The 16106-nt window shown below is 39.9% G+C and overlaps 2 protein-coding genes across 2 annotated transcripts in view; one reads left to right on the forward strand and one right to left on the reverse strand.

The window, feature by feature from the left end:
• MFSD14A (major facilitator superfamily domain containing 14A) overlaps positions 1-16106 on the forward strand; it is a 187379-nt gene that overhangs the window by 28563 nt on the left and 142710 nt on the right. The gene's annotated exons all lie outside the window — the stretch shown is intronic.
• SASS6 (SAS-6 centriolar assembly protein) overlaps positions 1-16106 on the reverse strand; it is a 30772-nt gene that overhangs the window by 4490 nt on the left and 10176 nt on the right. Inside the window, exons 7-15 of the mRNA XM_032804937.2 lie at positions 15058-15177; positions 14747-14938; positions 14286-14480; positions 9003-9092; positions 8728-8907; positions 7323-7404; positions 4994-5127; positions 3144-3269; positions 873-967 (exon numbers count right to left, since the gene is read on the reverse strand). Coding sequence (XP_032660828.1) covers positions 873-967; positions 3144-3269; positions 4994-5127; positions 7323-7404; positions 8728-8907; positions 9003-9092; positions 14286-14480; positions 14747-14938; positions 15058-15177 — 1214 coding nt within the window. The remainder of the gene's footprint in view (positions 1-872; positions 968-3143; positions 3270-4993; positions 5128-7322; positions 7405-8727; positions 8908-9002; positions 9093-14285; positions 14481-14746; positions 14939-15057; positions 15178-16106) is intronic.

Below are 16106 nucleotides of genomic sequence, written 5' to 3' on the forward strand. Positions count from 1 at the left end.
TGGCCAGTTCAAGACACTAGTGATATAACTGGGATTAACCATGTAATTAACTGGTTAAATGCAGTTAAAATATGCAGTGCAGCAAGAGCTTAATGTGTTCACTTACTCATCCCACTGGGCCTATCTCCTTCATTGTATGATTTCTAAAACCACTCACTATTGGTACACTCCAGCACCACTCTGGTAAACTGGAATAAAGAAACTAGATGTCATCTGCAAATGGAATTATTACAGTTACATCACTTTAAGCAACGGGTTCTGAATGCCAGACTTGCTAGGGAGTCAGCATATCAACAAACGAATATTCATTGCCCTCACTCTACTTTTCAGGTCACTATGACATCCATTTCCAGAGTAGCTGGCCCCCATTAAGCTGATACTCCCACATACCAATATCATTGCTATTGTGGAACTCCACTGAAGAACAGAATTGTCACGATACAGGGTCAGGTAAAGTCATTAGTGCTGTCTGACAGTTTGGTTTGTGTAGTGTATCCCAAGAGAGCTGAATAATGAAAAAATTAGACTACTTTAAAAAGCCTTACAGCCAAACAGGTTGTTTTTTTGGTGGAGATAGGTAAATCTGCAAACAAGACAATTATTTCACTAGAAATGCAATATGGCTTCTTCAGAACTCTTCCAAAGACACTCAGACAGAGGTCCACATTTTCAAAAACAGCCTCTAAAATACAGGTTTATTTCGTGAGTGTAAGTCTGTGCATGCTCACTTGAGCATAATACAATATGTATTTACAAACTTGGGTATAAAAAAACTTCTAAAAAATGTCCAATGATTTTAGAAAGGCTGGGCTGAGGTGTGTCTGAAAATTGGGCCTCAAAATAATTTCTGTAGGCACAATTATGATACTCACTTTTCTGTATTTGTTAGATGACCAGTTGCAGTAGGAAATCCTGGCTGAATGTCTGAACTTTTATTATTTTTTGAAAGCTGCATGCTAAACTGAACCTGCCAAAAGATCAAAGGTTTCACACATTCAACATTTTGGTTCCAGATATTATGCACCAAGAAAATGTATAGACTGAGGACTTTTGTCCGACTGTGAGCACCTCAGGCAATAAGATTCCACACCATGTTTAGCAAATGCTTAACAAATAAGATAGTATAGATATAAAACAAAGATGCAATTCAGATGAGAAGTCTGCTGTGTATAAATATGATAGTACAGGGTGAATTACTGATACATATCAACATGGTTTGGTATCCAATAAAAACAGGAAATAGTTGCTGCTTCTCAACTTTCAGTTAATGTTAAATTTAAGATTTAGGGTGGAACAGCAGTTTACAGCTCACTAATAGAGTGCTGACTAGTATCTGATTGAAGTCAGTTATGCCAAAGGAAAGCTGATATTTCCCAAGGAAGCCTTTGTTTAAAATTTTGGTGTCTTTTTCTGAAACAGCAGGTTTGATTGTTTTTAGTAAGATAAGCCTTTTGCTGAGTGTAATAGGGTGGTCTGCCTCTTTAAGAAGATGAGGCCAATCCTGTTTATTAACCTGATCCGGCTGAGTAGGGACAGGTGTTCTCCCAAAAAGAGGCTCAGCAGAATTCATTTTAAAAAACATGTCACTGGATAACATTGTTTAAGCTTTTTTTTTTTAAATGCAATCAATTTAAATTTTCAAAGTATGGGGGAAATCAGACAATTATTTTGTATGTGGCAGCGGGGGCTTTGAATTGACATTTACTGATGAAAATCTGATCCTTCCAAGCTTATCCATAAAGAGCAGCAGGAAGAGGCTGCAGAGAGCAGAAAGTTTTGCAGGCCCTCTCTGGGAACAGGAAGAGAGGCCAGAAGCCAGGGGGCCTGGGTAGCAGAAGGAGATACTGGAGCAAGAGGAAGACCCAGGAAAACAACTCTTTGGCCACTCTCACGTACAAGGGCAGGGAGCTGAGAGAGAATCCAGGAGGGACACAGGACTTTTATTAAGCCCACCATGGGCAGCCACTTTTTGCATTATTGCTTGGTCTGAGCATTTCAACTCTAGGAGGAGATTCCACAGTTAAATCTGAGAACCCTCTAGTCTGAAGGACAATAGAGCCTGGAGTCTAAGGCAGTGGCAAAGCCTAACCCTTTTGAGTTACGGTATTGAACTTTAGTTTATGATTTGAGGTGCCTCTATTAATATATTACTCTGACATGGGTGTTATTAGTAAGGCTATGGTTTTGTCACGGAAGTCATGGATTCTGTGACTTCCAAAGACCTCCATGACTTCAGCCTGCGGTGGCTGGGAACCGCAGGGTCCCGCCACCCTGCAGGTGGCAGCAGGACCCCCACAGCTCCAAGCACTCATCTGTGGTGGGGACCCCTGGAGCTTCCAGCCAGACCCCCGCAACTGCCTCCCATTTTGTCATGGATATTTTTAGAAGAAGTCAGGAACAGGTCATGAGTTTACATGAATTTTTCTTTATTGCCCATGACCTTTACTACAAATAACTAAAGCTAAGGTTTTTGCCATGGATATTAGCCTAAAACAGTTTTGGAGAAGTATTGAGGAACCCTGAGAAGGGGAATCAAAAAGTGGGATGCCTGCAGGGCCACCCCATGCCAGCGGGATACTCTGAAATAATGATGCTATGACACTGAGCCATAGTAATTTCAATCCCAAACTGCAGAATATATGAAGTGTTTTTGTGTACTACAAACTACTTCTGTAAGGAATAAAGAAACACAAAGATATACAAAGGAACAACTGAAAAGGTAACCTTGCTGACTTCTGTAAACTAGTGAGAAAGAAGTTCTCATAGGACGTTTACTATAATAAAATAGAAATTAGGGAAGTTACTTTTGGGAGGCAGTGTGGTATATTAGACTAAAAACCCAGAGGTAATTGCCAGTAATTTTCGTGTTCTAGGTTTAATGCTACAACTAATTTGCTGTGTAGCTTTTGTTCACAGGAAAATTCATGACAAGGTAGAAAATATCTTACAGGAGAGTCATGAAAATTAGGGTTTGTAAACTGCTTTGAAAATGCCAGGTACTATTACCATTATAATAATGTAGAGGTTATAACCAAATTCTTGCTGTCTAACACAAAAACCATATCATAGCATATTGTGTTAATAACTTTTGGAAATATCCAATTAAGTCAAACTGTTCACAAAGAGTAAATGTAAATGCCTGCCTTTGGTCCTGAAACCTGCTGGTTGGCACTTTTCACAGGTGCTGTTTCTGGAAAGGTTTGGAAAGCGCATACTGGAGAGATGGGGTAACTGATTCCTGAGCTAGTAAAACGGAGTCTGTTGTCAAGCTGTAAGAGAGAAAAATAAAATATAGAAAAAAGAGGAAACAGCAGTGCAACAGTAGAAAATCAAAATCTATGCATCTCTAGTTCAGCAATCTATTTTTCTTTTTACTAGTGGTTCACTTAAAGTAGAACCCAGATATTCAAGAGCACTAAACTGGGACTCAGGGGACCGAGGTTTTCTTCCTAGCTCTGCCACTAGTTTGCTGGGTGTCCTTAGGAAGGTCACTTCCCTTCTTGGTATCTGTTTCCCCAACTGTAAAATGAGAGATCCATTGATGAAAAGTGCTATAAAAGAGTAGATATTCATATTCTTACCGGTAATCATGACTGGCAGGCTTCAATGACATGTAATTTCACTGAGCATAGATGTAAAAATTTAAAACTTTGTAATCACAAAATATTACTACAAATTAATGTTTATGAATTATAGTCACTAAAAAGTACAGGAAAAAGCTTGTTTTCCTATGCTTACATTCTTAAAAGCAATATTTGCAGAAAGTGAATGGATACTAGACAAGGTAAGCATTATTTTACTAGCACTTTTCCCCTAACAAACCACAAGATTTGACTAATACTCTTGACTATCCTCTTATTACAAGTATATGTAAGTGACACAAGACTCTGTGCATCAAAGAGAAATGTAGCAATGCAAACAGGTTGGGGTTTTTTTGTTTGTTTTTTTTTTTGTTTTTTTAAGATTAAACAGCTGCAGATCTACAGGCCTTAGTTACTGGAAGGGGAACAGAACAATAGATAAGTAAAACCTGCTAGCTGAGGTAAAACGGGTACATGCTAAATACGTGGAATCAAAAAATAATGAAACAACCAAATAAACACTGACTGATTTGAGAACTCCTTGAAAGCATCACCACACATCTCAAGAGCCAGCAGGCCTACTTTAATTTAGTCTCTTTAAACAAGAATATTTTATGAGAATTTTTTACTCCTCACTTCCCTTGTGCTCTTCAAAATACCTTACTGGCCCTAAGTTAAAAAACTGTTCATGTACAAATTAATGACTATCTGGAAAATTTGTTAGTAACCATTTCTAGCAGTATGAAGATGCCTAGCAGCAAGACACACCCCCACTTTTTCTTATGCAATTTGTTAGTGTTGTAATAGTTTTCTGTATATTTGCAGATTTTTAAATTCTAATTTCATGTTAAATTCAAAAGTGAAAGGGACATTCCAGGCAGAGGAAAAATACCTCTACATCCCCTTCCACCTGGTAAATAACTGGTAGTTATATAAAGAGCAATCCAGAATACTTTGACCTCTGCTTGGCAGCATGTCTAGCATGTGTTATATAGCCTATCTTTCTATTCACATACAGTTTCTGGTGTTTGGTTTAAGTGCAGTGTAATGGACTGTTAGAGAAGGACATTCTTGACTAATTTTAGAGAAGGATCTGAAGAATATTAGACATGTAGATGCATGCACTTATAAGCATATGCTATTTCACTAGCCCAAACGCATTACACATCTGTGCATTTTAACAGTTTTTATTGCTTATTAAAGACTGAGAATTTAGGAAGTTCTTATTTATGATACTGGTAATTTTGTTGCATCCATTAAACAGCGTATACAACTTGATGAGAAAAATTCAATTACGGGGCAAAAGGAATACCAAAGTATTTCTCCTAGGTACTATAAGCTCTTTACTTGGTGTGTATCTTTATTTCTAAAAATATACAGAAAGTACCAAGTTTTGTAAGTGGGTAGCTTACCATATTGTGAGGTGAAGTGCCAGTTCTAATAGTGCCATTGCTTGAATGTGTAAGTGGAATGGTAGAAGTTCCCAATATCTCTTGCTTTCTTGCCATCTGAATTTCATTCAGTTGCTTATTTAACCATGTGATTACTATACAGAAAAAGGAGTAAAACTCTAATTTTCAAGCATTTTGTTTTCCATCCCTTTTATTAGTACTATAAATCAAACACAAATTACACCAAGAAATCTTGAATGATTCTATTTCATGTTATATTAGCAAACAAAACATAATTTTGACGTCCCCGTCTCTTTACTCCTTCCCCTCCAGGCTTCTCATTTGATCTGTCCCCTTCCACATTTTTCCCCTAGTTTCAGTACCAGGCTCCTTGTCCTATCCCAATCTGCTCCCTCTGCCACAGGGATAGCTCATACCATCTGCATTCAAGTGAGGCAGCAGGATCACAAACCACAACGGGAATACTGACAGTCTCTGTGCTCTTAGTTCCTGTGTCTGACAGGACAGTGGCTTGCAGCAACCAGGAGGATTGCAAGAAAAGTCATGCATGGCTCCTGCTGCCCACCCCACCACAAAGTCCCATCTCTCAAAGATCCCAGGTCTGATTAACTTTCCCCTTCAACATCTAAAGATGGCTTTAAAAAAAAATAAATAAATAAAAATAAAAATAAAAATCAGGTCACCTTAAAGAACATAGTCATCTTTTAAATTTCCATTATTATAACCTGTTATTCTATTGCTGTTCTATGAAAGATTAAGTATTAATTAGAACTGACAAACTATAGGGAGGTAAACATTTAGTAATTAGAGACCCCGGAGCTAGATTTAAGTTCATGGAGTTCAATATACTTTGGATTATGCCCCATAAGGAGTAAGACATCTAAAAACATACTAACTTTAAGCACGTAAACTTTCCCACAGAGTTCAATGAAACTGTTTACCTGCTTAAAGTTAAGCATGTGTATTAGTAGGATGCACAGCTGGAGCCTATGTTTTCAAAGCATCAATTTGTAACTTAGCTATGCAATTCTTGTTTTAACTGATGTGGGCATGTAGCTTAAATTTAGAATCGCATGTAAACTCTCTCAAATTCTAAACTGTAACACTTAGAAAGTTGTAAGGGAAATTCTGTTTTATGTGAAGAACCACACCAAAGAAATTTAGGGCTACTATAATACACGGGAAACAAACTCAGAGGTTCCTAAATTGTTTGATCCTTGTGGGCTGTGGGGTGGCAGGAGTGAAGGGGAACAGGAGGAAATCACACGTATGCCATGATAGAAATGAGGAAATTTTTCTAGCTTCAAAATGAAATAAAATGTTTTTAATACAGATTTTTACTCCTGAGAGCATTCTGTGCCAAAAAAAATTAAAAATCCTGTGCACAGTATTTTAAAATTTGGCAAATTTTATTTCTCAAATGAATGTGGAGGCTCCAGCATGGCACTGGGGAGCACAGACCACTGGCTGCACAGAGGTGGGAGATCACTGTGCAGCTTCCCCAGAGGACATAGACTCAGTGATGAGGCTGCACTCAACTCTGACAGCACAACAACAGGGCCTGCTCCAGGTGTGGGCCAGGCAGGCTCAAAGCAGGATCCAAGTGTGGAGGGGCTTAGTGGGGGGTAATCCAGGTGTGGGCTGAGAGGGTTCTGTGGGGGCCAATCTGGGTGCAAGCAGCTCAGTGGGGGATCTGGGTGCAACGGTAATGGGATTCTACAGGGGAATCCAGGTGAGGCGTTCATCGGGATAATCCAGGTGCAGGGGGAGTGGGGCTGGTTGTGGGGGGTTGGGCGCGGGGGTGACGCTTGGCAGGAGGGTTGGGTATGAGGGGGTCTGGATGCATGGGGGTTGGGCGGATGAGGAGCAGCTCCCTGTACTGTGATCCTTCCCCTGCAGCTGAGGAGCAATAGGTACAGGAAGTGTGTGTGGGGGGCGGGGGGGGGGGTGGGTTTGCAGAGCTTCCTACAGCCAGAGAAGAAATCTGTGGGTGGGTCTGACAGTCCCAGATGCTGCGCAGGGGAAGAGGAAGTCCCATCCTCCCCAGCCCAGCTGGGACTAGCAGCTGAGCCCAGTGCCAGGTCTTCCCCAGTCCTGCCCCCTTCCCCAGAGTGATTCACCTCTCTGCCAGCTGCCCTGAGCCCCCAAAACATACTGCTGGGGAGGGTGGCATGACCACTCTTGTGGCTTCCCAATCAGAAAGTCATTTTTCTGCAGGGAAGCAAAGAAATCTGAGGGGATCATAAATTCTGCACATGCACAGTAGTTCAGAATTCCCCCACGAGTAACAAAAACAGGGAGACCTAAAGAAGGAATCCTGTAAACCTACCATTTTCATTGGTTTTTAGCAGTTGCTTGCTTTCTTCCAGTTTTTGTACTGTAGATTCTAACTGTTCTTGCAACTTGCAGACCTGAAAAATTTCCATAATTACATCAAGCATAATCAAGAAATGTCAATAATTAAGAACTGAAGAAAATAAGTGTAAATAAATATCAAGGATTTAGAAGTACAGTTGAGCTTAAAGCAACACTGAAATTATTTAGATTCAAAATTAATCATAGTACAAAAAGGGTGTGACTACACAGTGAAAAGATCCTTTTATTCTTGGCATTGATTTCAAAGGCACAAGTGTCAGTTGGCATTGGGCAACTATTTATGCCTTTGAAAATCTCTCTCAATTTTTGCCTGTTTCTGCCCTTCAGAAGTATGTTGATTCATAGCTCTGTACACTCTGTTGTATTCACTCAACGTTTTGTACTCTGTAAATTCTAACCCTGTACAAATATAGGATCCTCTCTCTATTTGTATTTAAAGGGGTAACCAGGTAAAGCGTTTTCACTGTAGGAGTTAGCTTTTGTTAAAAGATTTGCTAACTTGAATAGTAACTGAAATCTGATATGGCCCTGAACCCCGGCTGTCTTTGCTGGAAGTTCTGTCCAGATCTGAAGTTTGCAGTTCCAAACCACATTCATGTACTGTTTGTGGGGGGTTTTTTATTTTAAATATGCAAGAGAATCAGAAACCTGAACTGACCAGTGTGTTTTCATGCTCAAAACGGAATAAAATACCAAATGCAAACAAAACAAAGTATAAAGCATAAATAGTGGGTGAAACTTAGATAAAATATGAAAGACTTTAAAAAAAGTAATACAAGAAAAATCTCTTTAAAAATAACTTTTTTAATTAGAATGTCTCTTTAGGTCAACAGCATATTGATCCAACCATTGTTTGTAATTATTTTAGCTATTTTTACTGGACTTCACAATTTGTCAAATTTAGCGCAGTTACTAAAATTTGAGTTTTGCTTCAACTGGGCTCTCTATTCCCTCTATGCTATAATCAACCAGAAAAATACACTACACTAACATTTGCCAGAATTCTATGTTTCAGTAAACCATTTAATAAATGGATAAAGTCATTCAGTTTTATAAAAAGAACAAGTGTACTTGTGGCACCTTAGAGACTAATAAATTTATTTGACTATAAGCTTTCGTGGCCTACAGCCCACTTCGTCGGCTGCATAGAATGGAACATATAGTGAGAAGACACACACACACAGGTGGGAGTTGCCCAACCAACTCTAAGAGGCTAATTAAGATGAACTGTGTCAGCAAAAAAACCTTTGTAGACAGTAATTGAAGGCTAATCCTGCAAACATTTAAACACATGCTTAACTTAAAATACATGCATAAGTGGTTACAGTGCTAAAGCTTAAGATAATGCATTAAGTTACCTCTTGCTCTTTTACTCTAAGAGATTGTCCTGTCTCCTGCAGTTCCCTTTGCTCTTTCTGTAGTTTCTCTTCTTTTTCAGCCAAGAGTTTTTCTTGCTGAATTGTTACTGTATTTTTCAATTTCAATTTACTCATTAGAGTTTTCAGATCTCCTTGTAACTTCTTGATAATTTCGTTAGCCTATTAAACAACATCAGAGTCCTTTCTAAATTAAACAACAATGCATAAAATTAAATGAAGAAATCCCATAAGGACAATTTCATGTTTAAACAAACCTTAAGAAGTTCAGCTGATAATGACTTTATTGTTGCTTCAAGTTTTCCTATATGAACTTGTTTCTTCTCTGTATTTTCTTCCAGTCTCACCTTCAAAAATCAAAAAGTTTTCCCCATTAGCAAGGTTTTATGCTTCTTGAAAAAGAAAAAGCACAATACTTAAATCTGATTTAGATAAGCTTGTTAACATTTGTGTTAGAAGGGAGAGGTTAACCCCCCTGTACAATCACTGTAGTTCTTCGGGATGTGGTCCCTGTGAACGCTCCATTTCAGAGGGACGCACCAATGCACCTCCGAATTGGAGATTTTAGCTAGCAGTGCATGTTTGGCCCATGCATGTCCTCTACTAACCCTAGTACTCTGCAACATGGCTAAACATATCTGTGCAGGCAACCCACTCAATTCCTTCTCTATCGCAAAGATCCACAGCAGAGAAATCTGAAGCAGAGGGCAAGGACGTGGAGTAGTGAAGCACCCATAGGGGGACACATCTCAAAGAATTAGTTACTGAATAGGGTGTGTAACCTCTCCTCCTTTAAACAGTGTCCCTATGGGTGCTCCACTTCAGGTGACTACCAAGCAGTATCTTCTAAGGAGAGGAAGGGCTTTGGAGTCTAATCCAAAATCGAAAACAGTATAGTAGAGCCAAACACAGCATCAGAAGCTGAATCATGAATTACTGCATAATGTTCAGAAAAGCTATGTATGGAGGTCCAAGTTGTGGCTTTACATATCTCAGCAATAGGAACTTTAAGGGAAGCTATTGAAGTAGAATGAGGCCCCGTTGAATGGGAGTACTCTGGAAAGAGGCTGGAGATGATGAGACTGATAGCAAAACGTAATGCAGATAGATATCCATCTAGAGCAATGGTTCTTAACTTGTGGTCCAAACAGCACACAGCTGCAGCCCATATGACACCCTCAGGGGCACGCAGGTAGTATATAGTGTGGATGCAGCCCTCATAACACAGAGAGAGTTGCATATGCTGCCCACAATGGCAAACAGGTTGAGAACCACTGACCTAGAGAGTCTTTGCTTGGAAACTGGAAATCCCTTAGATCTTCTACAAAAAGATACAAACAACCCAGGAGATTTTCTAAATGGCTTAGTCCTGTTCAAGTATAAGGCTAATGCCCTCCTGATGTCAAAATGTACATAATACCACATCCTCCTTATTCAGGTGTGGATTAGGAAAGCAAACTGGAAGATGAATAGATTGGTAAATGTGCAAGTCAGATGACAGCTTTAGAATTTGGGATGTGGTTGCAACGTGACCTCATCCTTGAAGAATACAGCAAAGCAGGGATATGCCATCAGAGTTTCTATCTCCTCAACTCTTTGAGCAGAAGTAATGATTACCAGGAAGGTTGTTTTCATAGATAGGTAGAGAACAGGTTGCCATTGGCTCAAGGACAGGTCTCGTAAAGCATCTAAGACTAAGCTAAGATCCCAAACGGGCAGGATATTTGACTTGTGGACATTGGACTTGCAGTCATCAGATGTGTGTACATTGAAAAGCCTGTAACAGCTGCCCAAGGTACCCTAATGGAACTTAAAAAAACAACTTGTTTTCAGTTTAAGATGTAATTTAGTAGATCTGACAGCAAAAAGGAAGGACAGCAAGTAAATGGTGTCTTAGGTCACACCAGAGACTAAATCTCATCTACTTTTGTAGTTAGCTATTACAGATAGACTGCTCCCTACTATGTAATGATACTCTTCTCACTTCCTCAGAATAGGTTGTTTCTAGCCCAGTGAACCAGTGATCAGCCATGCTTTTAGGTGAAGAACCCCAAGGCGGGGGTGAATAATCTGACTGACATCCTAAGAGAAGATGAGGGACGGTCCAGAGGCTTGACTGATTGACAGGCAGCCAACGAAACCATGTCTGTCTTGGCCACGTTGGAACCACCAGAATAACTCTGGCCTTGTCTTTCCTTATCTTGATCAACACCTTGGATGTTAGAGGAGTTGGATGAAACACATACAACAGATCTGAAATCCAGCAAAGGAGAAAGGTATCTCCCAAGGAGTGGTGGCCCAGTCCCCTCCTCAAGTAGAACTGGAAGCACTTCCTGTGTCTGGCCATGACAAACAGGTCTATCTATGGAATGCCCCAACATTTAAATATGCAGTGGAGTACAATGGGATCTCTCTCCCACTCATGATCCCAAGAGAGGCATCCGCTGAGGCTATCTGCGGTGATGTTTTGAATGCTGGGAAGGTAAGCTGTTGAGATGCTGATGTGACTTCACACACACCAATTCCAGAATCTCACTGCTTTCGCTCTCCCTTGATAGTTGATATAAAACATGCATGACATCTTGTCTATCATGATCTTCATTCTATGCTGTTGAGCAGGGCAAATATGTGGAGACAAGCATTTGTGATTGTCCTGAGCAGTTTCTATTAAGATGTGCTCCCCCAATCCCAACAGGGATGCATCTGTTCTTATTATGACTGTTGAAGATAATTGAGCAAAGATGACTTTGGCACAAATGTTGTAAAAGTCTTTCCACCTGCTAAAGGACTTCTTCACAGCAGTGGGAACCAAGAATAGTTTGTTCAAGCTGTGTTTACTCAGCAAATAAAAACAGTTCTGATTTAACTAGATAGGGGTGTAAACCTATGTGTTGGGAGGTAGGTGTTGGCTGCTACTGCCTAGAGATAAGCTACTATGAACTCCAATCTTCGCACTTGTATCAAGGTGGACTTCTGAACATTAAGTGCAGTTTCAGGCCAAGAAACAGTGCTATGGCCTTTTGAATGGCCACTGTGGTAGGAATGCCCCTTTAGCAGCCAATTGTTGAAATACAGGAATATTAGGATTCCCCTTCTGCAAAGGTAAGCCGCTATCACTGACAGAACCTTCAAACACACTCTGGAAGTGGAAGAGAAACCAAATGTAAGCACTCTGTATTGAAAATGGTTTTGACCTGTAGGAAGAGTGAAGCACTATATGGAAATATGCACCTGACTGGTTTATTTTGAATTTTTGTATTTCACAAACCTGTTGAGAAACCAGCAAGTACCTGGAATAGAACCTTTGTGTATATTGTAAAAAACTGGTTCTATAGCATCTAAGTTCAGAAAGAAATCTATTTCCTGTATTAGAAGATGCTCATGAAAGGGGTATCTGAAAAGGGATGGGAGAAGGGAAGTAAAGTAGATGGAGTATCCTTCTGATATCTCAAACTCTGTAGTGATACTCTCTTAAGTTTGTCAGAATTGAATAAGGCAGTCAGGGCTGCCGAGAGCGGGTTCGGGCCCCAGGGAAAAAAATTTTTGGCCCCCCTAGCAAGAGCAGACCGGCTAAACTAGGCCGACAAAGCCAGGCCCCAGGCTCCCTTCTGGACCGCCGGGCCCCGGTAATTTGTACCTCATTACCTGCTCTTGCCTCCTGCTTCTCAAAAGCCTCTCCTTGTGATTCAGGGCTTCAAGAGAGGATGGGGGAGATTATTTAGCCCTATCATGGCAATGAGTGATGCTAGGAGTCCTAGAGAAATGTTGGCAATATGCCACCAATTGATCTCATTACAGCGATTGAGTGGGCTCATCCGGTATAGGTGGGGGCATCCACAAATGCTAATACCACTGGGATGGAACTTGAGGGTGTCTCTCAAATATGTTCCACCTCCCTAGCAGTCTCCAGAAAAATACTCCTCTGATAGTGAGAAGGGGAAATGTGAACCAGAATTTGAGAAACCTATGAGAAATCCCCAATATCATCATCTTCAACATGACTTTGTAGGTGGCAGCAGTAGAAAAAGGTGGTGACTGTCAGTACTGCGTGAATATCTGGAGATTTAGCAGTCCTCAGTACAGAACAAAAGGGGAGTCAGGCATCTCTGTCACTGCGAGGTGTTGTGAAAATTTAACCTCCTGCAGTATCAACATGGTAGTCAGTACTGAGGCTGCAGCCTGAGCAGAGGTGATTATGGTAAAGGGAGCAAACGGTACTGTAGGCTTTATGCACTCCAGTGAATGACTACTAGATGATAGGCTGGTCTTCTGCAGTAATGAAATGGGAGGCACCAAGAACCTGGCTGATTCTTTGAGTACTAACTTAGAAGAGATAGTCTTCTCCTTGTTGTCTCAATCTCCTGATAGTACCAATGATGTGCTGGAACCCTTAGATTCTTCGGGTTTAGTGGTGGTAACCATACCTGAGGAACCTACAATCTCATGGGTACTGAGTCAGGAACTGGCAGGTGCAAAAGTACTCTCAATCAGTGACCAGCGCTTCTTTGAAGGAGATTCCCTATCTGGGGAACCCGAGCTCCTTTTCCTAGAGTCTTTAAGAGGATTCTTGAGTTCTCTCTTAGAAGCTCTAAGGCAGTGTTACGCCAAAGTGGTCGAAGAGCTCAACTTGTTTGGAGACCAGTGTATGGAGGGGGTCAACCTAGCCTGGTTCAGAAACTGGACGGACACAGCTCTCCATCACAAGGCAATGCAATTTAATCTTCAGGTTCTTTCTGGCTCTTGATTTTAATGCCAAGCAAAAATTACACTTCTGAGGGATGTGTGACTTCCCAAGGCAATGGATGTACTGGGAGTGCCCATCACTCACCAGGACAGCCTCCCAGCATGAAAGCCAATGTTTCAAATCTGAAGAGCTGGGCATACCCTCTCAGCAACCTGAAGTTTCCTGCAGGGAAAAAACCCTGAAAGGACAGTCAATTAATAATAATTAATTACTAACTACTATCACTACAACTAGCTAGCTATGAAAAACTATGAAAAAAAACCTAGTTGAAATAAGCTCAACTCAGACACTTCTGAGGCTCCATCTTAGCCCAAGGCTGCTGAGAAAAAAACTGAAGGCAGAGTAGAATGCATGTAAGGGACAAACGGGCACTCCTACCTAACATCTCTGATAGAAGATGCCATGGGGCACATGCACAGTTGAAGTGGAGCACCCCTAGAGACACTACTAGAAGAACCACCTCACTAATTTTCACATCACTAATCCAGTTTTTAAATAAACAGAAAAATCCAGTCTCATGTCAGCAAAGATCTAATAGTAAGAGATTAATATATTTTGTAAAAGTAGTGTACATTTACTGTTGGACTACAAAGTATTATAATTGTAACTGAACTACATTTGTCAAAATGAGTCAAATATATTTTTCAATGCTGTAATCTTAATTCTTTAAATCAAGGTTGATCATCTATTTATGAAGTTCACAAAATCTGGTAATCCACAATTGCCTAGTTGTGAATAGCAATTAAGCATGGTTCTACAGTACTTTAGAAACAGTATATTTAGAAAGTAACAGAACCTTTTGTTCTTGTGTTGCATCTAATACTTCTTTTGTCCTAATAATTAGCTGGTCCTTATCTTTGATCTCTTGTTCCAAAACTGCAACTCGTGTTTGTAGCTGATTAATGTGTTTCTCTTTTTCATGGCATTCAGCATCCAGCGTAGTATTCTCCCGACGCAACGACAGCACTTCTTGCTTTGCTCTCTGGCACTCCTAGAACATTTGGAAAAAATATTAAAAAACCCCAAAACACTGCCATAACTTAAGTTTGAATAAACGTATCTAACTCTTAACCAAGGATATCAATAAGACAACAGAAATAGGTTGTAAAAATAAATAAATCACAACCTGAAGTATGGATTCTCACAACCTGAACATTTGCTGTATTTTCACAGATTACACTGTATCTTGTCTGAGTATATTGATCATGTTATCCCTATACAAATATTGATTTGAAAATACAAATGAACATTCCATACATCATCTATCCCAGAGAGTTTTGCTTTAAGTTCTCTAATTGTGGAGTCTCCTTTGTATCTCCTTTCTGTTAGGTCCTTGTTGGCAATCTCTAGTTCTGACAGTCGATTCTGTAGCTGTTGGATACTTTTCTGATGCAAGCTTTCCAATTCCTTTTTCTGTTGTTCATGTTGTTGTTGGTACTGAGTCTGCACCTATAATGAAAAGAAGTTGGAAAACAAAGGAAGAAGTGCTTCAGTGAACCTAACCTTAAAACTAAAACTACTAAATGTGTACCAATATTTTTGGTTTGTTTTTCCTTCAGTTCTCATACCTGGAGAGCTTTTTCCTTCTCATTTGTCAATTCTTGAGTGTGCTTATTTGTTAGCATTGTTGTATGTGACGTCCATTCACTTCTCAACTTATCTAATTCCCGGCTCTTTTCTGACAAGCTCTATGTTTGTTGAGACAGCATAAAGAATCTTGAAAAATGTATCATATTATACTGAACAATACTTTGCACTATATTGTGATTTTCATCCAAGGAGCTCAAAGTGCTTTACAGAATGAACTGAAACCTCATACCACCAAGTGACATACATCTCAGCTTTACAGATGGGAAACAGAGGGTCATCAAACAATGACAAAGCCGGTAAAAGAATCATAATTTCCAACCTTATGCTCTAACTACAGTAAAAGAGTGAATACACTCAACAACCAGGCCACAGCACTGTAAAAACCAGCTTTTCAGTATGAAAAATATACTTCTTGGTAGCATTTTTCTTTTAACTTTGCATGACAGAAGTATACAGTAGTTCCAATTCTATAAAAATTAAGAAAGAATTGTGTTTTTAAAATGTCAGCTGTCTGACAAGCTCACAGAAGGGGGAAAAAAAAACAAACATTCAGGCTCAATAACTTAAGAGTGACCAAAGTGCAGTCTGTGTAGCTTTACTGTATGACGCACAGCTGTCATCCTCTAAAAAAGGAGTGAACCCACAACAGGGCCCACCATCCATCTTAAATGGAATTTTAGAACATAAATACCAACAATTTTAATTCTATTTTTCTTTGCTTCATACATAACACAAAGTAAAGGGTTCCAAAATATCTCCATTGTGTGACACATTTCAATATAGAGACAGTCTTGTGAACTACTTATTCTCTTATATCTGATTGCATAATATTTCTATGGCAACCACAGCAGGTGCTTACGGGGAAAAGTAAAGTGGTTTTAGTTGTGTTTAGTGTAATGTTTTGACCTTTCTTCAGAACAGTTCATCACACTGGCTACTTTTGAACTTCACCTTCTTCTGCCCTGCCAAAATTTGTTGTTTCTCAGCACCATGTAACCAACCAGACCTCTATTAGCCACCAGCAGTA

The sequence above is a fragment of the Chelonoidis abingdonii genome, chromosome 7 (genome assembly GCF_003597395.2).
Source record: "Chelonoidis abingdonii isolate Lonesome George chromosome 7, CheloAbing_2.0, whole genome shotgun sequence".
Taxonomy (NCBI): Eukaryota; Metazoa; Chordata; order Testudines; family Testudinidae; genus Chelonoidis; species Chelonoidis abingdonii.